This window comes from Schistocerca americana, chromosome 8, assembly GCF_021461395.2.
Source record: "Schistocerca americana isolate TAMUIC-IGC-003095 chromosome 8, iqSchAmer2.1, whole genome shotgun sequence".
Taxonomy (NCBI): domain Eukaryota; kingdom Metazoa; phylum Arthropoda; class Insecta; order Orthoptera; family Acrididae; genus Schistocerca; species Schistocerca americana.
Window position 1 is genome coordinate 122,841,420 of NC_060126.1, and position 22,848 is coordinate 122,864,267.

The window sequence follows — 22,848 nt, forward strand, 5'->3', positions numbered from 1 at the left end:
CATGACGTTTTCATTTCTCGTTTATTGTTCATATTTTCGCTGGTCATGCAGTAAAACTGCTCCCTGAAACACCACGTTTTTTTTTCTTAGTTCTTTACTACTAACTATATTCGCGGCACATTTTGCAGATTGTATTCATACATACCACTGAATGTGCCACACAGTTCAAGGAGATACGACATCCTAGGCACTGAGATGCGTAAAAAATTTCCGCATCGTGCATGACGCTTAAATTATTACGTCTTTGCTGACAGCTCTATTCGCAACACATTTCACAGACTGCATTCACATATGTCCCTGAATGTACCTACAAAAATACAGTATGTCATTGTATGACGCATAGTTCGGGAATATGACGCCAAATACTAAGATGCGTGAAAATTAGATTAGATTAGATTAGATTTACTTTCAATGCAATTGATCCGTAGTGAGGAGGTACTCGAGGATGTAGAACATGTCATAAAAACAACAATACATGGCAAATATTTACAACTCAAACAAATAAGCTAATGTACCATTCCACAGGTCCCAAGTGGAATGATCGTCATTTTTTAATGAACACTATATGAAAGGATCATTTTACAAATACTGGTGCACCTAATTTAAAATAAAAAAGTGTTTTTATTTATTTATAAGGTAATAAACGTGTAATACAACTACTATAATACTTATTTACAATGAAGATATTACTGCACTGAAATGGTGCAGAAGTTAGATTGTACTTACACACACAAACACACACACTTATTTACAATGAACACATTACTGAACTGAAATCGTGCACAAGACATATATATATATATATATATATATATATATATATATATATATATATATATATATATATATATATATATACTCCTGGAAATTGTAATAAGAACACCGTGAATTCATTGTCCCAGGAAGGGGAAACTTTATTGACACATTCCTGGGGTCAGATACATCACATGATCACACTGAAAGAACCACAGGCACATAGACACAGGCAACAGAGCATGCACAATGTCGGCACTAGTACAGTGTATATCCACCTTTCGCACCAATGCAGGCTGCTATTCTCCCATGGAGACGATCGTAGAGATGCTGGATGTAGTCCTGTGGAACGGCTTGCCATGCCATTTCCACCTGGCGCCTCAGTTGGACCAGCGTTCGTGCTGGACGTGCAGACCGCGTGAGACGACGCTTCATCCAGTCCCAAACATGCTCAATGGGGGACAGATCCGGATATCTTGCTGGCCAGGGTAGTTGACTTACACCTTCTAGAGCACGTTGGGTGGCACGGGATACATGCGGACGTGCATTGTCCTGTTGGAACAGCAAGTTCCCTTGCCGGTCTAGGAATGGTAGAACGATGGGTTCGATGACGGTTTGGATGTACCGTGCACTATTCAGTGTCCCCTCGACGATCACCAGTGGTGTACGGCCAGTGTAGGAGATCGCTCCCCACACCATGATGCCGGGTGTTGGCCCTGTGTGCCTCGGTCGTATGCAGTCCTGATTGTGGCGCTCACCTGCACGGCGCCAAACACGCATACGACCATCATTGGCACGAAGGCAGAAGCGACTCTCATCGCTGAAGACGACACGTCTCCATTCGTCCCTCCATTCACGCCTGTCGCGACACCACTGGAGGCGGGCTGTACGATGTTGGGGCGTGAGCGGAAGACGGCCTAACGGTGTGCGGGACCGTAGCCCAGCTTCATGGAGACGGTTGCGAATGGTCCTCGCCGATACCCCAGGAGCAACAGTGTCCCTAATTTGCTGGGAAGTGGCGGTGCGGTCCCCTACGGCACTGCGTAGGATCCTACGGTCTTGGCGTGCATCCGTGCGTCGCTGCGGTCCGGTCCCAGGTCGACGGGCACGTGCACCTTCCGCCGACCACTGGCGACAACATCGATGTACTGTGGAGACCTCACGCCCCACGTGTTGAGCAATTCGGCGGTACGTCCACCCGGCCTCCCGCATGCCCACTATACGCCCTCGCTCAAAGTCCGTCAACTGCACATACGGTTCACGTCCACGCTGTCGCGGCATGCTACCAGTGTTAAAGACTGCGATGGAGCTCCGTATGCCACGGCAAACTGGCTGACACTGACGGCGGCGGTGCACAAATGTTGCGCAGCTAGCGCCATTCGACGGCCAACACCGCGGTTCCTGGTGTGTCCGCTGTGCCGTGCGTGTGATCATTGCTTGTACAGCCCTCTCGCAGTGTCCGGAGCAAGTATGGTGGGTCTGACACACCGGTGTCAATGTGTTCTTTTTTCCATTTCCAGGAGTATATATATATATATATATATATATATATATATATATATATATATATATATATATCAGTTGGTTCTACTGAGAAATTCATCTATAGAGTAAAAGGAGTTGGCCACCAATAAATCCTTTAGGCTTCTCTTAAACTGAATTCCATTGGTTGTTAAGCTTTTTACGGCTGCTGGCAAGTTATTGAAAATGTGTGTTCCTGAATAATGCACACCTTTTTGTACAAGACTAAGTGACTTTAAATCCTTATGAAGATTATTCTAATTTCTAGTATTGATACTGCGGAGACATGGCTTAGCCACAGCCTGGGGGATGTTTCCAGAATGAGATTTTCACTCTGCAGCGGAGTGTGCGCTGATATGAAACTTCCTGGCAGATTAAAACTGTGTGCCCGACCGAGACTCGAACTCGGGACCTTTGCCTTTCGCGGGCAAGTGCTCTACCAACTGAGCTACCGAAGCACGACTCACGCCCGGTACTCACAGCTTTACTTCTGCCAGTACCTCGTCTCCTACCTGTGGCTAAGCCATGTCTCCGCAGTATCCTTTCTTTCAGGAGTGCTAGTTCTGCAAGGTCCGCAGGAGAGCTTCTGTAAAGTTTGGAAGGTAGGAGACGAGGTACTGGCAGAAGTAAAGCTGTGAGTACCGGGCGTGAGTCGTGCTTCGGTAGCTCAGTTGGTAGAGCACTTGCCCGCGAAAGGCAAAGGTCCCGAGTTCGAGTCTCGGTCGGGCACACAGTTTTAATCTGCCAGGAAGTTTCATATCAGCGCACACTCCGCTGCAGAGTGAAAATCTCATTCTGGAAACATCCCCCAGGCTGTGGCTAAGCCATGTCTCCGCAGTATCCTTTCTTTCAGGAGTGCTATTTCTGCAAGGTCCGCAGGAGAGCTTCTGTAAAGTTTGGAAGGTAGGAGACGAGGTACTGGCAGAAGTAAAGCTGTGAGTACCGGGCGTGAGTCGTGCTTCGGTAGCTCAGTTGGTAGAGCACTTGCCCGCGAAAGGCAAAGGTCCCGAGTTCGAGTCTCGGTCGGGCACACAGTTTTAATCTGCCAGGAAGTTTCATATTAGCGGACACTCCGCTGCAGAGTGAAAATCTCATTCTGGAAACATCCCCCAGGCTGTGGCTAAGCCATGTCTCCGCAGTATCCTTTCTTTCAGGAGTGCTAGTTCTGCAAGGTCCGCAGGAGAGCTTCTGTAAAGTTTGGAAGGTAGGAGACGAGGTACTGGCAGAAGTAAAGCTGTGAGTACCGGGCGTGAGTCGTGCTTCGGTAGCTCAGTTGGTAGAGCACTTGCCCGCGAAAGGCAAAGGTCCCGAGTTCGAGTCTCGGTCGGGCACACAGTTTTAATCTGCCAGGAAGTTTCATATCAGCGCACACTCCGCTGCAGAGTGAAAATCTCATTCTGGAAACATCCCCCAGGCTGTGGCTAAGCCATGTCTCCGCAGTATCCTTTCTTTCAGGAGTGCTAGTTCTGCAAGGTCCGCAGGAGAGCTTCTGTAAAGTTTGGAAGGTAGGAGACGAGGTACTGGCAGAAGTAAAGCTGTGAGTACCGGCCGTGAGTCGTGCTTCGGTAGCTCAGTTGGTAGAGCACTTGCCCGCGAAAGGCAAAGGTCCCGAGTTCGAGTCTCGGTCGGGCACACAGTTTTAATCTGCCAGGAAGTTTCATATCAGCGCACACTCCGCTGCAGAGTGAAAATCTCATTCTGGAAACATCCCCCAGGCTGTGGCTAAGCCATGTCTCCGCAGTATCCTTTCTTTCAGGAGTGCTAGTTCTGCAAGGTCCGCAGGAGAGCTTCTGTAAAGTTTGGAAGGTAGGAGACGAGGTACTGGCAGAAGTAAAGCTGTGAGTACCGGGCGTGAGTCGTGCTTCGGTAGCTCAGTTGGTAGAGCACTTGCCCGCGAAAGGCAAAGGTCCCGAGTTCGAGTCTCGGTCGGGCACACAGTTTTAATCTGCCAGGAAGTTTCATATCAGCGCACACTCCGCTGCAGAGTGAAAATCTCATTCTGGAAACATCCCCCAGGCTGTGGCTAAGCCATGTCTCCGCAGTATCCTTTCTTTCAGGAGTGCTAGTTCTGCAAGGTCCGCAGGAGAGCTTCTGTAAAGTTTGGAAGGTAGGAGACGAGGTACTGGCAGAAGTAAAGCTGTGAGTACCGGGCGTGAGTCGTGCTTCGGTAGCTCAGTTGGTAGAGCACTTGCCCGCGAAAGGCAAAGGTCCCGAGTTCGAGTCTCGGTCGGGCACACAGTTTTAATCTGCCAGGAAGTTTCATATCAGCGCACACTCCGCTGCAGAGTGAAAATCTCATTCTGGAAACATCCCCCAGGCTGTGGCTAAGCCATGTCTCCGCAGTATCCTTTCTTTCAGGAGTGCTAGTTCTGCAAGGTCCGCAGGAGAGCTTCTGTAAAGTTTGGAAGGTAGGAGACGAGGTACTGGCAGAAGTAAAGCTGTGAGTACCGGGCGTGAGTCGTGCTTCGGTAGCTCAGTTGGTAGAGCACTTGCCCGCGAAAGGCAAAGGTCCCGAGTTCGAGTCTCGGTCGGGCACACAGTTTTAATCTGCCAGGAAGTTTCATATCAGCGCACACTCCGCTGCAGAGTGAAAATCTCATTCTGGAAACATCCCCCAGGCTGTGGCTAAGCCATGTCTCCGCAGTATCCTTTCTTTCAGGAGTGCTAGTTCTGCAAGGTCCGCAGGAGAGCTTCTGTAAAGTTTGGAAGGTAGGAGACGAGGTACTGGCAGAAGTAAAGCTGTGAGTACCGGGCGTGAGTCGTGCTTCGGTAGCTCAGTTGGTAGAGCACTTGCCCGCGAAAGGCAAAGGTCCCGAGTTCGAGTCTCGGTCGGGCACACAGTTTTAATCTGCCAGGAAGTTTCATATCAGCGCACACTCCGCTGCAGAGTGAAAATCTCATTCTGGAAACATCCCCCAGGCTGTGGCTAAGCCATGTCTCCGCAGTATCCTTTCTTTCAGGAGTGCTAGTTCTGCAAGGTCCGCAGGAGAGCTTCTGTAAAGTTTGGAAGGTAGGAGACGAGGTACTGGCAGAAGTAAAGCTGTGAGTACCGGGCGTGAGTCGTGCTTCGGTAGCTCAGTTGGTAGAGCACTTGCCCGCGAAAGGCAAAGGTCCCGAGTTCGAATCTCGGTCGGGCACACAGTTTTAATCTGCCAGGAAGTTTCACTACTAACACTATTAACAAAAAATTTCGCCGATAATACCCATATATACCACAGGATGTACCTACAAAATTATACCAAGTACAACACACATTTCAGAAGATATGACGTCACAAACACTGAGATGCGCGAAAACGAAGCTGCAGGGCGAAATTCGCTAGATATAGGGGAAATGGAAGTATGTGTAAAGATACGAGTGAAATGTTTTAAACACATCTGAAATAGATTTGATATGTTTAAAGCGACGGGTAAAGAGCCCATCCTAAAACCCTGGAACGACTTCAAACAAATTTGGTACACATAAAAGTTACGGTCCGGAAATAAATGCTGTGAGGGTAAGAACCACTAGCTTCCTATTGAGATGGTGATAACGTGGCGAGAGAAGGGGGGAGGAGAAGATGGACGGAGAGAGAGGGCGGAGAAGGAGATGCGCACAGATAAGAGGAGCAGGAGATGGACAGAGAAAGGAAAGAAGAAGAGATGGACAGAGACTGGGGGAGAAAGAGGCATGAAGAGGGGAAGGAAGAGATGAACAGAGAGAGGAGAAACGAGAGATAGGCAGAAAGAGGAGGAGGAAGAGATGAACAAGAGAAAGGAGAGGAAGGAAAGAGATGGACAGAGAGGGCGGATGATGAAATGGACAGAGAGAGGGAGGAGAGAGTGGCCGGTGTTGGATGAAGATGGGGGTGAAAGAGGAGATGGACAGGAAGAGGAGAAGGAGGAGATGGACTAATACATACATCAAAAAAAAGTTTTTCATCACCTCGGTTCCGAGAGTTCCGGAACCTGTACAGAAAATTGGAGATCAATATAAACGTCATTTCCGCCCTTTTTATTACTCATTAAAACCATACACTGCATGTTTTACCAGCGGTGGTGGTCCAGATTGCTGTACACACCGGTCCCTCTAATACCCAGAAGCACGTCCTCTTACACTGATGCATGCCTGTATTCGTCGTGGCATACTATCCACAAGTTCATCAAGGCACTGTTGGTCCAGATTGTCCCACTCCTAAACAGCGATTCGGCGTAGATCCTTGAGAGTGGTTGGAGGGTCACGTCGTCCATAAATAGCCCTTTTCAATCTATCTCAGGTATGTTCGATAGTGTTCATGTCTGGAGAACATGCCGGCCACTCTAGTCGAGCGATGTCGTTATCCTGAAGGAAGTCGTTAACAAAATGTGCATTATAGGGGCGCGAATTGTCGTCCACGAAGACGAATGCCTCGCCAATATGCTGCCGATATGATTGCACTATCGGTCGGAGGACGGCATTCACCTATCGTACAGCCGTTACGGCGATTTCCATGACCACCAGCGCCGTACGTCGGACCCATATAATGCCACCCCAAAACAGCAGGGTACATTCACCTTGCTGCACTCGCTGGACAGTGTGTCTAAGGCGTTCAGCCTGACCGGGTTGCCTCTAAACACGTCTCCGACGATTGTCTGGTTGAAGGCGAATGCAACACGTGATGCCAGGCCTAAGCGGTCCATTCGGCATATTGTTTGTCCTATCTGTACCGCGCTGCATGGTGACGTGATTGCAAAGATTGACCTGGCCATGGGCGTTCGGAGTGAAGTTGCGCATCATGCAGCCTATTGCTCACAGTTTGACTCGTAACACGACGTGCTTGGCTGTACGACAAGCATTATTCGACATGGTGGCGTTGCTGTCAGGGTTCCTCCGAGCCATAATCCGTAGGTAGCGGTCATCCACTGTAGTAGTAGCCCTGGGCCGGCCTGAGCGAGGCATGTCATCGACAGTTCCTGTCAGTCTGTACCTTCTGCATGTACGAACAACGTCGCTTTGGTTCACTCCGAGATGCCTCGACACTTCCCTTCTTGAGAGCCCTTCCTGGCACCAAAGTAACAATGCGGACACGATCGAACCGCGATCTTGATCGTCAAGGCATGGTTGAACTACAGACAAGACGAGCTGTGTACCTCCTGCCTGGTGAAATGACTGGAACTCATCGGCTGTCGGACCTCCTCCGTGTAATAGACGCTGCTCATGCATGGTTAGTACATCTTTGGGCGGGTTTAGTGACATGTCTGAACAGTCAAAGGGACTGTGTCTGTTGTATAATATCCACAGTCAATGTCTACGTTCAGGAGTTCTGAGAACTGGGGTGATGAAAAACGTTTTTTGACGTATGAAGTCTTCGCGGGTTGTCAGCCGAGTAGCATCGTCGTCTCATAGCAACGTTTCGATGGAATGCGTCTCCATCATCTTCAGGCGAAGGCGATGAGTGTATAAGATTGGAATAAATAGATACCAGAGCAACGCCGGAAGCTCAGCTAGTTTGGAAATAAACGAAGCTGCGTAAGACTAAACCAAACAGTAAGAAACATAGGGCAAAAAATGATCAATTATCGATTGAGCTGAATTTTTCTATTGTTATTAAATAGTTACAGTACAATTAGAACACTATGTTCCGCGATTCAGTTAATTATGACTAAGGAAAAGTATCTCTCTTGAATTAAAATTTGAATAAAAGTTTTTTGCGTTTTGTCTCAGTGTTACAGTATGCTTGTATATAAATGTATTCTCACTGTTTCCTTGTGGCGTATTGTTACAAAAAAAAAAGTTCAAATGTGTGTGAATTGTTAAGGGTCCAAACTGCTGAGGTCATCGGTCCTTAGGGCTAGCCGGCCAGGGTGGTCGAGCGGTTCTAGGCGCTACAGTCTGGAACCGCTCGACCGCCATGCCTCGGGCATGGATGTGTGTGCTGTCCTTACGTTAGTTAGGTTTAAGTAGTTCTAAGTTCTAAGGGACTGATGACCTTAGAAGATAAGTCCCATAGTGCTCAGAGCCATTTGAACCAATCCTTAAGCCTACGCACTACTTAACCTAACTTAAAGTTACGTTAAGGACGACACACACACCCATGCCCAAGGGAGGACTCGAAGCTCCGACGGGGGCATCCGCCAGGACCGTAGCAAGACGCCCAAGACCACGCGTCCACCCCCCGCAACCTGAATGTTACAGTTCCTAAACATATCGAGATAACACGGAAACGAACTATTGCAATACTAAGTATAACTATGCCCTACCTCTGCATTTTTAGCAGTGTCCGATCCTATGTCTGAAATCCGTTCTGGTTTGTCCACACTCATTACATAGTGGGCAAATTGACCAGTTAACCAGATAACCGTACTGTGTGTTTGGATCGGAAATCGCTTTACATCTGGCTGTGGCATCCGTTCCATACGATGGGGGTTGGGTTGGGTTGTTTGGGGAAGGAGACCAGACAGCGAGGTCAGCGGTCGCATCGGATTAGCGAAGGAAGTCGCCTGTGCCCTTTCAAAGGAACCATCCCAGCATTTGCCTGAAGCGCTTTAGGGAAATCACGGAAAACCTAAATCAAGGGCGTTGGACGCGGGATTGAACCGTCGTCCTCCCGAATGCGAGTCCAGTGTGCTAGCCACTACGCCACCTCCCTCTGTGTTCCATAAGAAACAGGTTGTTCTACCCAAACAGGGTTACAGGTAAAGTAGTGATGTGAGTAAAAGTATCAATTGAAAAGTATCGAAATAAACGGTCTGAGTATCAACTTGAAAGTTCACGATACCAAGTAGTATGGATACGGTTTTTTGTGTCCCTGCTGATACGTCTTCTCTTTCAGTGGTAACTTCAGAGGTTTTGGGAGCCACTGCTCTGTATCGTGTTGCAGTGCGCTGCTCGCGCTTGCGTCGCGCTTTGAGTGAAAGGTGTGGCAGGGTGGGCGAGGCGAGCGGCGCAGGTCCGCGTCGCGACACCGCGGGACGCCGGGAGCCCCGGAGCCGGCCAATCAGGAGCGGCGTCGCCGCGGCCCAGCCTCGCCGCGCTCTTGGCAGCCGGCACCAGTGCGGGCAGCGCCACACAGCCGCACAGCCGCCGGCATGTCGCCCGTGCACGATTGGACTCGCTCCGACCTCTCCGCCAAGACGGTGAGTCCGCCTCCGCTGGGCCAGCCGCCAGATTTCGTCCCCTCGCTCGTCAGCGCAGCCAGTACTTAGCGGGGGAAACACATGCACCGATTCTGTTCGCCTTTAGCATGACTGTGGTACATATACGTCTACATTCATACTCTGCAAACCATTGTGAAGTGCTTGGCGGAGGGTACTTCCCACTGAACATATATTAGAGCTTCTTCCCCTCCCACGTACGTATGGAACACCGGAAGATTCACTGCATAATTGCCTCTAATTTATCCTCGCAGTTCCTAAGGGATGTTTAAGGGGGGTAGACCTCAAACGGGACGACTTGGAGCAGGAGAGACACCACAGGAATTTTTATTTTCCACTGTCTATACTTTTAAAAATAAATTCATAAAACTTTGTCAGAATGACCAGAAAGGATTCAGTATTTACACTTATAGTGGTAGAAGTTCAAAAATATAAGAAAATAATTTATATTTTTACGTTTGTATTTCCCTTTTTTTTACTTACCATTGGCTGCATTTGTTGCTATAGGTACACTTTTCTTCATAAGTAAGGGAGATTCTTCGATGGATGTCGCACAGCATATAAACCATACGTACAGGTGTATGAAACTCTAGAATTTTCGGAATCTATTAAAAACTGTGGTAAAACTGAGATAATTAACTATAAAATTTTTGTTTTTTCTAAACATGAAGTTTAAAATGTAACAGCACATTCATTTTTTCATAAATTAAATAATTTCTAGAGTTTTATAAACCTGTAAGTATGGATTGTATGCTGTACAAAAGTCATCGAAGAATCTCTCTTACTTACGAAGAAACATGTACCTATAGCAACAAAAGCAGCCAATAGAACTGAAAAAATGATGAACTTTCACATGTAAAAAAAAATTATTTTGTTATTTTTTCGAACTTCCGCTGCTATGATTGTGGATCCTTAATCCTTCCTGGTCATGCTGACAAAGTTTTATGAATTTATTCGTAAAAGTATAGACAGTGGAAATTAAATTGTCCTGTGGTGTCTCTCCTGCTCCAAGACGGCCCGTTTGACGTCCTACCCCCCTTAAGAACCAGTGACTGCAACAAGGCACTTTTTTGTGTATAGGTTACACCATTTGAAAATGAGCCTTAAAAGATTCGAAAACCGGTTCTTGCAATAAATAATTATTTCAAGAAAGTGACTTGCAGTTTTCTGTATTTACATTATATACGTAAGAAATTGTATAGCCCTATAGTCAATACATAAAGCCAGTTATTAAAATCGTCTGAGTAAAGTTCCTCGGGATAATTTACGGCTATCTTCGGCTGCATACCAGTTCATTTTTTCTTGCATCTCTGATACACTCTAGCACGAGTTAAACAAACCTGCAGCCATTCGTGCAGCCCTTCGTCTGTATACGTTCAGTATCCCCTGTTGAAGCGAGATCGGACTTCCCGTGTCCATTACGTAGCGCAGTGATATCCCTCTCTCTGAGATGGCAATCACTGGACTAACGGCTAAAATCCTGTTTTCCGTTTGTTCCTGAACTAATGTTTCCCTAATGTCTTCCTGGCCTGTGTAACGTACTTTGCAACTTTCCATCATCGGGTGTGGACTAAAACCGACAGGTAGTTGGTGATGTCACAGTGACGACTTCCACGTTCCACTACAGCGGAATGCGTGAAAGGAAGAACCTGCTGTGTCAGATTTTTGCCTCATGGACAGCAACGTGACCAATAAGACGCAGCATCGGTTTTACGTCAGAAAAACTACTTAGGAGACATATTGTGTTAAGTTAGAAGGAGCTGAACACTCTTGTTTTGTGATATTGTAGCGTACAAAGTATCAATAGAAGCTGTTTCAAAACACCAGCACATTGAGATTGTCTCGAAAACGCTTCGTTTTGGGTAAAACCACTACTTGTTGGACCACAGTCCAACATATACTGTCGGGGGACTCACTGCTGTGAAAGTTGTTAGCGTTTGACAGTTGGAACGAGACTAGCGCTCACAGCGGCCAGAAAGTCAGATATAAGGTGAATGTTTGCTCTCATTTTTCCACTTAATTAATGAAATAGTTATTGTACTCGTATTTTTGCATTCCAGCCATTAGTAAATTATCGAGAGATGTGAACGACTGTGAAATAAATGTAATATCAGCCGAATCCCACTGATGCAACGACATAAGCTACAAATGACTGATGAAGAAATTCTTTCGAATTGCTGCTTACTCCGATGAAAGCAAAAAAATATAGACATATATTTCTATTGTTGCCTATTCTTATTATGGTAGGTACAGTCCTTGTACGTAACAATTTTCTATCTAGCCTAATGATTCACACCTCCTACGATTCACTCGACTTTCTAGTACACGAGTACTTTTGTAAATGTAATTACTTCTCCTTCGAAAGCGAATGTGTTGGAGATTCTTGCCATTTGTGGCTCAGATGTAGCAACAATTGTGGAATTGCTTTCTTTTGCGTTGGGAAACAGTTTTGTTGCTTTTGACGTTTTATTGCCACCTTCAGCTAAATAACTGGGGTGAGTTGATTTGGTATGTTAAATAACAAGTTTCCTACATTTCACATTCACTGATTTGACTAGAAGCGTAGGGAAGGAAACATCACATTGGTGAGTAGGTAGAAGAAGTCTTTCTACGAAAGGTTAGGTCTTCTGCTGTTTACTAGCCGTTTATTGGTTCTTATAAGAGAACGACTTCTTCAGCAAATACCTGTAAGTTACAAGAGAATCGTACTTAAACTGTCCTGTGACACTGACGTACCTCCCGAGGTCATTAGCAAACTAAGGAAAAACAGATGCTGTGAAATTTTTTAGTTATTACCGATTTTATGGTACTACATACGCTTCCCATTGTGAAAACTATGCTACAGATCAATATAAACGATACTATTCGCACTCATCCGATATCGCATTCAGGAGTGTAGCTTCCCGTCCGCTTGGAGCGCTGCTGTCGTAGTGTACAACACAAATGAGCAGGAGTGTCGTGACCGTAAGTGCTAGACAGTGTTTAAATGTCAGATAAAGACATATGTGGCTACAACCTTAAGACATTTGTAAAAACTGTATACCATGTAACTTAGACGCTGCAGTCGTGTTCAAGCTCTAGCCTGGTAGACAGTGTTGCAAACTGTCAAGCAAAAGGTTGGGGATTCCCGTCGGTCTACCAGCAATTTTTTTTCCTCTAATGTTTTCTAAATGATTCTGTGACTTTACTAATTTTACAGAAGTATGCTCAACAATATTCGATATTATTTATTATACAGAATGTATACGCTGCAATTCTTCTTGTAGAGGCTAACGATTGAAATGTTCCCCCAATGGCCGGAATTCATACAGTAACGGCCAGTCTGTGTCAGAAAGTAAACGCAAGTTACACACTAGTTTTTGCTATTGTGAAACTTTCGGTGAAAGATATATGCCTTATGGACTGTCTCATCTTTGTGTCTTGTCGGTAAATATCTTTTTCAATGACGGTGAGTAGCTTCGAAAAAGTCTCCCATGCAAATGTCGATCTTGAAACCTATGTGATGTAGAACATTACTTCAGAGTGATAATAGTCAAATCGTCAATGTGGATTACTATGCATGTGCAAACCGACGTTAGACACTGTACTTTAATTGTACTCAATTGAAAACCGAAAATGTAATGCATCTTCAGTTGAGTTAATTTTGTGTACATAGTTCCGCGTAGTCAGCGCGTACACAACTTTCCCACTAGAGTGCGCCCCGAAAAGCACAACAGCGCAGGCGCAGCGCTCGTCCTTCTCCGCACTACGAGATGGCGCTGTCATAGAGACGGACCAAATTCTCCTTCCGCCGATCCGCGTATTAATATGTAATGCAGCCAATGAGATTGCTGCTAACGTAGAACGTTTTCTCCTCGCGGATCACACTCGCGCAGTGATACCTGAACGCGCGAGGTATTATAACGAGTGTACAGACCTCCGATTTGTCAGTCTGCATTAGTCTGTAATCAAGTTTCAGTCTGCGCCTAATAAGATTATCATATTCCTGTACATAGCCATGAAGATAAATGTATAGACACTTTGTCAAGTATCAGAGATATGTGAGGATAAGATTAACGCACCAAGACCAAAGGAACTTCAGAGTGTCAATTGTAAAAAGCATCCAGAACCAAGTTAAGTAATTTTATGCTTGTTATTATTTTAATAAATGTGTGTGAAAATTAATCAAGTTCTGTTTAAAGTTGGTCACCGTCAATCTGCTACTCTAAGCGTGCAAGTAGCATTTCTATCGTCTGACCTAACGGCAGAAGATAAACACGCCAGACATATTGCTGACACTCGCCTACTTCGTTAGAGCGACAAGTCAAATAATCTGATGGTGTGTGTACCGAAGGTCTTACAGAACGCACACCACAGTTAATGAATAACTTCTATCAGTATGTACCCCAGATCGTTCTGCAGCAATTCGCTGTTCAAGCTATCGACGAATCTAGAAACATCTTCGTGATTTTCTCCGTCCTTCTTCGCGGATCCCGAAGATAGTCAACACATCTATTTTATGCGCGTCCGTTCGTGTAAACAAACTTTGTGATTCGTGCAGCAGATGCAGCAACCGCCGCAGGACAGCGCTGCGAACGAGGAGCGTGTTCCGTGTGATGTGTCACGTGGTTTCGGAGCGTACAGTAAGCACGACGGACACTACGTCTGGTGTACTTCGCGATGAGAAACATTACCAATGTAAGGACGGCTTCAGTCCTGTTTGATATGGGTCCCACACACTCGAGCAGTATTCTGGGATGGGTCGCACGAGTGATTTACAAGCAATCTGCTTTGGAGACTGACGGTATTCCCCTAGTCCTTTACCAATGAACTGTTGTATGCCACCTGATTTACTAACGCCTGACTATGTGATCGTTCCCTTTCATATTCTGGCTGGTGGCTGTGGCCCCTTTCATATCCCTACGAAGTTTCACAGCACAATATTTGTTACGAGTTGATCGATTGCAACTGTGATTCGTTGATACTGCAGTCAAAGCGTTCTATACTTTTCGGTTTCGCGAAGTGCACAATTTTACATTTCTCAAAATTTAAAACAGTCTTTACATGACCTTTGCATGTTATCGGTATCTGACTGAATATTTATGCAGACAGTAATTCATTACAGATAACTGCATTATCTGCGAAACATTTGAGGCTACTTTTACTATTATCTGCAAAGTTGTTAGTATGCAACAAGAACAACAATGGTTCCAAGACACTTGCTCAAGTTACTTCTACGTCAGTCGATAATCCTCCATCCACGAAAGAATGCTGCCATCTCCCTACGAAAAAATCCTTAAGACTGCACAAAATCCTCTTGATACCCCACACTACAGTAAGCGGTGATGTGGTACCGAGTCAAATACTTTTCGGAAATCGAGAAATATTGCGTCTGACTGCCTTGATCCACGGCTTTCAGGATGTCATGTCAGAACTGCACGAATTGGCTTTCCCATAACCGATGCTTACGGAATTCGTGCCGGTTGCATAGAAGGGGTAATTCTGTTCGAGATAGATTACATTTGTGAAGTAAGATTCTCCAACAAATGGATGATAAATATATTGGACAGTAGTTTTGTGGATCACTTCGTCTATCCTTCTTGTAGACGGTTGTGATGTGTGCTTTCTTCCAGCTACATGACACAATTTCTTTTCCCAATTATCTATTGTAGTTTATAGTTGAAAGAGGTACTAAATCAGCCTTAAACTCGGTTGCTCACGTGAAAGGGGTTTTGGCTTTGACATTCTTTAACTGATTAGAAAGGAAGTCAACTCAGAGAAACCGCACATAAACAACACAACAGTTACGTTAGTGATGGTTTCTGCCGTGGGCAGAGCGATATGACAACGGTCAACAAAGCAGAAGGCGTGAGCAACTCTGGTTGGTTGTTGCTGTGGTAGTTCTTTTCCAAACAATTAATTGTTATTCTGATCCGGATAAAAATGTATCAGTTGCTGTGACAGGACGATGCGTTTCTCAAGCATTTTCCAGAAATCGAGGTTCAAAGTTATACGAGCCTGTTCAGTACCACAATAGAGCGACAGGCGACGAGTAGCGTCACCAGGTCAAGCGGTTGAGGCGTCACACTACAATTCTACCCTCATTTCCCTTTTTCCTAATCTCCCAACAAACATTTGTATCGCTACTTCGAATCATGTTTCTTTGGAGAGAAGCAATAGTAATAACGGTAATAACTGTGGTTCACTCGTAGCAATGTACAGTAGAAGAATAATAATGAATCGATATTAAATGGTTCAAGTGGCTCTAAGCACTATGAGACTTAGCAACTGAGGTCATTCAGTCCCCTAGACTCAGAACTACTTAAACCTAACTAACCTAAAGACATGACGCACATCCATGCCATAGGTAGGATTAGAACTTGCCACCGAAGCAGCAGCGCGGTTCTGAACTGAAGCCCCTAGAACCGCTCGGTCACGCAATAGAGATTATCGTTTATTTAACGATCTATTCTTAAAAATACTTTGGAGTAACACTTCGTGGAGATGTATGTGCTTTTATAAGCTATTCGGATAAGTTCTGTAGCTTTACAAGTTACACTGAATTTCCTTGATGTTCGTGTCATAAGTTGTCATCAATCTTGATAATCTGCAAACTAAATAATTTTGTATGTTTATAAGTGAAAGAACCAAATTACATTCTCCTTTCTCTTTTGTCTCTACTAGCTAAGATGAATCTCTAGTGTGTTAAAATTAGACCAGGAGCTGTGGACTATACCTCGTCATGAATGTCGTTATTGTTACAATTTCTCATGTCCAAAGAAAGACGATTCCTTATAGCGATATAAGTGTTTGGTGAATGCCCAGCAAAGCAATTATTACATCCGAACGCAGTACGGGCAGAACTGTAACCTGCCATTTCAACCAGTTGCGCTAACGGCGCTTCGCTTTGGTTTACGCTCTCGCAGTGTGTTCAGAGTGGCTCCTAAAGCTTTGAACCTCGAACTCGCCAAAACGCTTGAGAAGCTCCCATGCAAATGTCGATCTTGAAACCTATGTGATGTAGAACATTACTTCAGAGTGATAATAGTCAAATCGTCACTGTGGATTACTATGCATGTGCAAACCGACGTTAGACACTGTACTTTAATTGTACTCAATTGAAAACCGAAAATGTAATGCATCTTCAGTTGAGTTAATGTTGTGTACATAGTTCCACGTAGTCAGCGCGTACACAACTTTCCCACTAGAGCACGCCCCGAAAAGCACAACAGCGCAGGCGCAGCGCTCGTCCTTCTCCGCACTACGAGATGGCGCTGTCATAGAGACGGACCAAATTCTCCTTCCGCCGATCCGCGTATTAATATGTAATGCAGCCAATGAGATTGCTGCTAACGTAGAACGTTTTCTCTCTGGTACCCTGGGGGGTCATGAGATGAATCTTTCTTTATACAGGATTATTCATAAGTACCTCTGGGGTTTTAGAAGACGACTCATATTAGTGAATAGAGCATCTCTTCAAGTTTCGATTCGTAATAAGCGCCGGAGTTGGACTACGCGACAAGCCTGTCAGAACATGTACAGTATGAGGGTCAGTCAAATGGAAACCGAACACCCGCCACAACGGGACCAGTGAATGGTTCCATTCAAAAGTAATTACCGCACTCGTTAAGTCATTTATCCCATTGGAAGACGAGACGATCGATTCCTGTTTCGTAGAACACGGTCGGCGTCTGCCGGATCCACAGCCGCACCCACTCTGGCACTTCCTCGTCTGACTCAAACCGACATCCACTCCTATCTTTCTTCAGGTCGCAAAGGCCTGTAAGAGGATGTTGCAGTCCCGAGGACAAACACCAAAGCTAACAGTGGAAACACCGAGGCAGGTGGCGCAGTGGTTAGCAGACTGGACTCGCATTCTAGAAGATAACGATTCAAACTCGCGTCCGGCCATCCTGATCCAGGTTTTCCGTGATTTCACTAAATCGCTTCAGGCAAATGCCGCGACGGTTTCTTTAAAATGGCACTGACGAAATTCCTTCTCATCATTCTCTAATCCGATGGGACTAATCACCTCGCTGTTTGGTGCCCTCTCTTCATATTAACCAACCAACCGACAGTGGAAACAGCCCACACCTCCCCCCCACCCCCCACCCCAAGGAAATCCAAAGCTGTAACACAGAGTTTCGGCAAGGTCACGAGAGTCCTTCTTCGATAGCAGGGGCCTTCCATTCGTCGAGTTTGCCGGACGTGGAAGTACAATCAATGAGCAGCACTATGGATACACTGCGCAGAAACTGCGTTTCGCCATAAAGTGAAAACACCCAGAAATGCAATCGGGTGGGATCATCCTGTTGCACCATAACAGCTGCCACACAATGCCAACCGGGCGGGGGGCTATGTCTCAGCTATTTGGTTGGGAAACAGTGCGACATTCTCCGTACAGCCCTGATCTCTCACCGTGGGATTTCACATCTTTGGTGACCTGAAGAAAGACATGAGTGGACGTCGGTTTCAGTCGGACGAGAAGGTGCAAGAGTGGGTGAGGCTGCAGGTCTGGCAGTTGCCGACCGCGTTCTAAGAACGTAACTCATCGTCTCGCCTCCCAGCAGCATAAATGTCTTAACGTGTGTAGTGATTACTTCTGAATCGAACCATTTCATGCCCTCGTTGAGCCGTCTGTTCGGTATTCATTTGACTGCCCCGTATAGGCAAACCATCCGCTCCGTATTATCGCATCGACTTACTTCGCGCCTTACATAGGCAACCCAGTGAACAACTTTTCAATGCGGGCTGCAGTCACGACTTCAAATGGCTCTGAGCACTATGGGACTTAACATCTGAGGTTATCAGTCCCCTAGAACTTAGAACTCCTTAAACCTAACTAACCTAAGGACATCACACACATCCATGCCCGAGGCAGGATTCGAACCTGCGACCGTAGCGGTGGCGCGGATCCAGACTGTAGCGCCTAGAACCGCTCGGCCACTCCGGCCGGCGCAGTCACGACTTCCAGACCAACCTGTATTAGCGGCATATTCATGTTTTTATTCGATCAAGTACGCATTCCACTTGTCGTAGTTCGGAAATCTCATATTTCTGGGCTCACTAAAGGGTTTCACTGTGCTCCCTTCCTTCAGTTTACTGTAAAATGCCTAGGAGTGAAGATAATTATGCAGTACCAGCCGCTGGCTTTGACCAGTGACGTAATAGTAAGGTATTTAAAATTTTTAAAAAAGAACAAATCTTTTAATTGTCCTGATCGCAAAGATCTATTTCTACGATCAAAACAATTAAAAATTTATAAAAAAAAGTACATAAAATCGCTTTCGTCCATCGCCTGAAAATGTCAGGTGCAGTTCTCACTGACGCAATACGACATGAGACACGACGCGTTGCGATAATGGTCATACAGCGCGACGCTTATCCACGGGACACTAGTTTTCCGATAGAAGCAATACAAGCAACAGGACACAGCATGCCGCAAAATACAAGCATGCCGCACAATACAAGCAACAGGACACAGCATGCCGCAGAATCCTCGCACGTGACACGTTCCTGTAGCCTTGTCACGGACAACTTCCACATACAATGAAGTTGGATACCTCCTAATATCGTGTCGGATCTCGTTTTGCCCGGAGTAGTGTAACAACTCGACGTAGCACATACTTACCAAGTCGTTGAAAGTCCCTTGCGGAAATATCGAGCCATGCTGCCTCTGTAAAAGAAACACTGTCAGAACAGGCCTTGAAGGATCAACGATACCAATCGGCCGCGATGTCATCCTCAGCCCTTAGGCGTCACCGGATGGGGATACAGAAGGGCATATGGTTAGCACACCGCTGTCCCGGCCGTTGACAATCTTCGTAACCAGCAGATTACCGGTCTCATCATTGATTCCGTAGAACCGATGAACATCTTCTGAATTGCGATGCCTTGCTTTAGCGAGACGATATAAGTCCCGCTCTCCTTCACGTGTGTCAAGTCTGGCGTATGTATAAGCAAACCATGAGGATTTGGTTGCTGCCATAGCCTGCTTTGCATCTCTTCGGGCTCTTCTCTACGCATTCCATCGCTCCACTGTTTTATCGGCAAGAAACTCATGACACAATCGTTTCTTTGTGTGTAGCGCGTCTTTGACGGTGTCATTCCAAAGCCACGTATCTCTACAGATTCTCCGTCGTCCTGGTTGTGTTGTCCCAAGAATTTTTTTATGGAAAGTTTCCTCAAAATCGTATGAAAAAGCGGAGAACATGTGCGATTTATGAAACAGCAGCCTTTAATTTTTTAGATCAAAAGTAAAAGTGGAATAGCTACACCGTCTCACAACTGTGTCCAGCACACAGCCTGGCTAAGATGGGTGCACCGCTTCACTACTCGGACCTATTTACTGTCAGTGTCACAGCTTCAGCACTGCATGGTACTCCGTGAACACTGCATAGGTAGGCCTGAAGATGACTGCGTTATGTCCTTTTACAGTGTATTGGTAGTATTTGTGTTGTGGATACATGAGCGTCAGATAAAGGGATGAGAAAACACTGTCTATTCTTGTCGAATAGCACCAAGCGCTGCCAGGGTTTAACATCAGAATGCGCTGTACGAGTAACTGTCAACAGCGCTATATACTCCCACCATATGAGACGCTACACCTACGACTACAGCTCAACCCAGGGCTTTAGGAATTTTACGCTACCACCTTATCTCCCCTTTCCGGGGCTAATGCGGTAGCCTGGAACTTCTTCCGTTACCGGGATTAAAACGGGCTCAGTTCTACGTCACAACCTAAGTAAACGAAGAAAATAATGCAGACACACAACACAGTTGAATTCGTGCCCACAAGTAAACTACAGAGTAATTATTTCTCCAGTTATTACGTACATGTTAGCAATATTCTCCAACGCTTCCATAAAAAGATATCGTAGTTTTAAGTGGCAGTGATAATAATAGTTAAATCAAAGATGTAATTTCACTCACCATACAAACCAAATCACCACCAAGAGGCATCACGCTAATACGCCATAACATCATCTCTAACTTTGATAATGGCCTCATTTTGCCAAAAACAACAATATACACCTTCAGGTATACAATTTCCAGTCGATGGTTACTCGCTGACAATTAGATCCTGAGAGCTACCAGACTACGGGGTGTGAATCGCTACATTTCAGCCTCAGTTTTAGTCCCACACATTTCCTATGAGATTAAGAGCGATTGATTCAGCGGACCGGTCGAAGTGCGACTGGGTGCTCGAACGTTCGTAAAACCGTGACAGTATGCGTGCTGCCTTCTGAGCACAGCCGTTGTCATCTTGGATGACGGAACTTATTGATCACGAAGAAAGGGCAATACCTGGTCACCGAGAATGTTAAAATAAGTGTCCTTGTTGAGATTCACCGTAACCTGAATGAATGAGCCCAAGTCATCGCAACACCTCCAAAACATCACAGAACCACCTTCGCCCTGAACTACGACTTCCACAGATTGTAGATTAAAGAAGATTATAGAATAACCACACTAGTAATAGTTTCCTCTTTTACATTCTGCAGAATCAGGATGGATAATTAACCAGGGAACACTTGGTTGTCATCTACAACAGGAAAATAAAAGAAGTCCAGTTGCTTCTGACGTTGATTTCTGCAAATTGAAAATCACCGAAAATATACTATTGGCGTAGCCAGACTGAATGAGAATATTCTATCATACAACTGAAGTTTCTCATGTTGAGAAAATGGAAAGGAGCGATCTCTATTTCACTTGAAAGAACTTTATATATGCAGGACCGCATTAATCAATATTTATTATTGACGATCGGTTTCAACAGTTGAAACATCTTCTGAGCTTAAAAAATTTTTTGGTTATAAATTTTGTTTCATTACGAGTTTAGCACTCATGACACGTCTACATTATAGTGCAGAATATACAGCACATTATACATAGGTCCGCCGAAAGTAAAACTATACACAGGCAAAAAGTACCGTTCACACAGCCTAGCACTCCACTATCTGTTATCCCCCATTATAACCTGTGGGTGCTAATCATACCTACTGATAAATATCATCTTTCTCAATTGATATTTCTACTAGAAGCCACTCTGGCACATTTACTATATTATTTTCTTCTTTTTCTTCATGCCATTCTCCGGCTTCGGTGCAGGGTCAGTACAGTTATAAACAAATTTGTTATGGCCAGGTTAAGGGGTGGCCGGATGCCTTCCCTGTCGCCATTCCAATGAGTGCTATTTATGTGCCTAGCTTTTTTTTTTGAGGCAACAGCTTAATTACGTAGCAGGCTGTGTTGTTCAAATTAACAGTTATAGTTGTTCATATTGATAATCATCTCCCTTATTGCCGACGAAATAAGATTTCGTCTGTGAGTGGTACAACGATGCTTGTTGTTGTTGTGGTCTTCAGTCCTGAGACTGGTTTGATGCAGCTCTCCATGCTACTCTAGCCTGTGCAAGCTTCTTCATCTCCCAGTACTTACTGCAACCTACATCCTTCTGAATCTGCTTAGTGTATACATCTCTTGGTCTTCCTCTACGATTTTTACCCTCCACACTGCCCTCCAATGCTAAATTTGTGATCCCTTGATGCCTCAGAACATGTCCTACCAACCGATCCCTTCTTCTAGTCAAGTTGTGCCACAAACTTCTCTTCTCCCCAATCCTATTCAATACCTCCTCATTAGTTATGTGATCTACCCATCCAATCTTCAGCATTCTTCTGTAGCACCACTTTTCGAAAGCTTCTATTCTCTTCTTGTCCAAACTATTTATCGTCCATGTTTCACTTCCATACATGGCTACACTCCATACAAATACTTTCAGAAACGACTTCCTGACACTTAAATCTGTACTCGATGTTAACAAATTTCTCTTCTTCAGAAACGCTTTCCTTGCCATTGCCAGTCTACATTTTATATCCTCTCTACTTTGACCATCATCAGTTATTTTGCTCCCCAAATAGCAAAACTCCTTTACTACATTAAGTGTCTCATTTCCTAATCTAATTCCCTCAGCATCACCCGACTTAATTCGACTACATTCTATTATCCTCGTTTTACTTTTGTTGATGTTCATCTTATATCCTCTTTTCAAGACACTGTTCGTTGCGTTCAACTGCTCTTCCAAGTCCTTTGCCGTCTCTGACAGAATTACAATGTCATCGGCGAACCTCAAAGTTTTTATTTCTTCTCCATGGATTTTAATGCCTACTCCGAACTTTTCTTTTGTTTCCTTTACTGCTTGCTCAATATACAGATTGAATAACATCGGGGAGAGGCTACAACCCTGTCTCACTCCCTTCCCAACCACTGCTTCCCTTTCGTGCCCCTCGACTCTTATAACTGCCATCTGGTTTCTGTACAAATTGTAAATAGCCTTTCGCTCACTCTATTTTACCCTGCCACCTTTAGAATTTGAAAGAGAGTATTCCAGTCAACATTGTCAAAAGCTTTCTCTAAGTCTACAAATGCTAGAAACGTAGGTTTGCCTTTCCTTAATCTAGCTTCTAAGATAAGTCGTAAG

General features: G+C 45.2%; 1 protein-coding gene and 1 non-coding gene across 2 annotated transcripts in view; both read left to right on the plus strand.

The window, feature by feature from the left end:
* The first annotated feature begins 5,337 nt into the window (after positions 1-5,337).
* Trnas-cga lies at positions 5,338-5,412 on the plus strand. Its single transcript has one exon. It is a non-coding gene; the product is annotated as a tRNA-Ser (tRNA).
* Positions 5,413-9,300: 3,888 nt separating this feature from the next.
* LOC124545031 (protein yellow-like) overlaps positions 9,301-22,848 on the plus strand; it is a 108,249-nt gene continuing 94,701 nt past the window's right edge. The window contains exon 1 of the mRNA XM_047123811.1: positions 9,301-9,368. Coding sequence (XP_046979767.1) covers positions 9,321-9,368 — 48 coding nt within the window. The 5' untranslated portion in view covers positions 9,301-9,320. The remainder of the gene's footprint in view (positions 9,369-22,848) is intronic.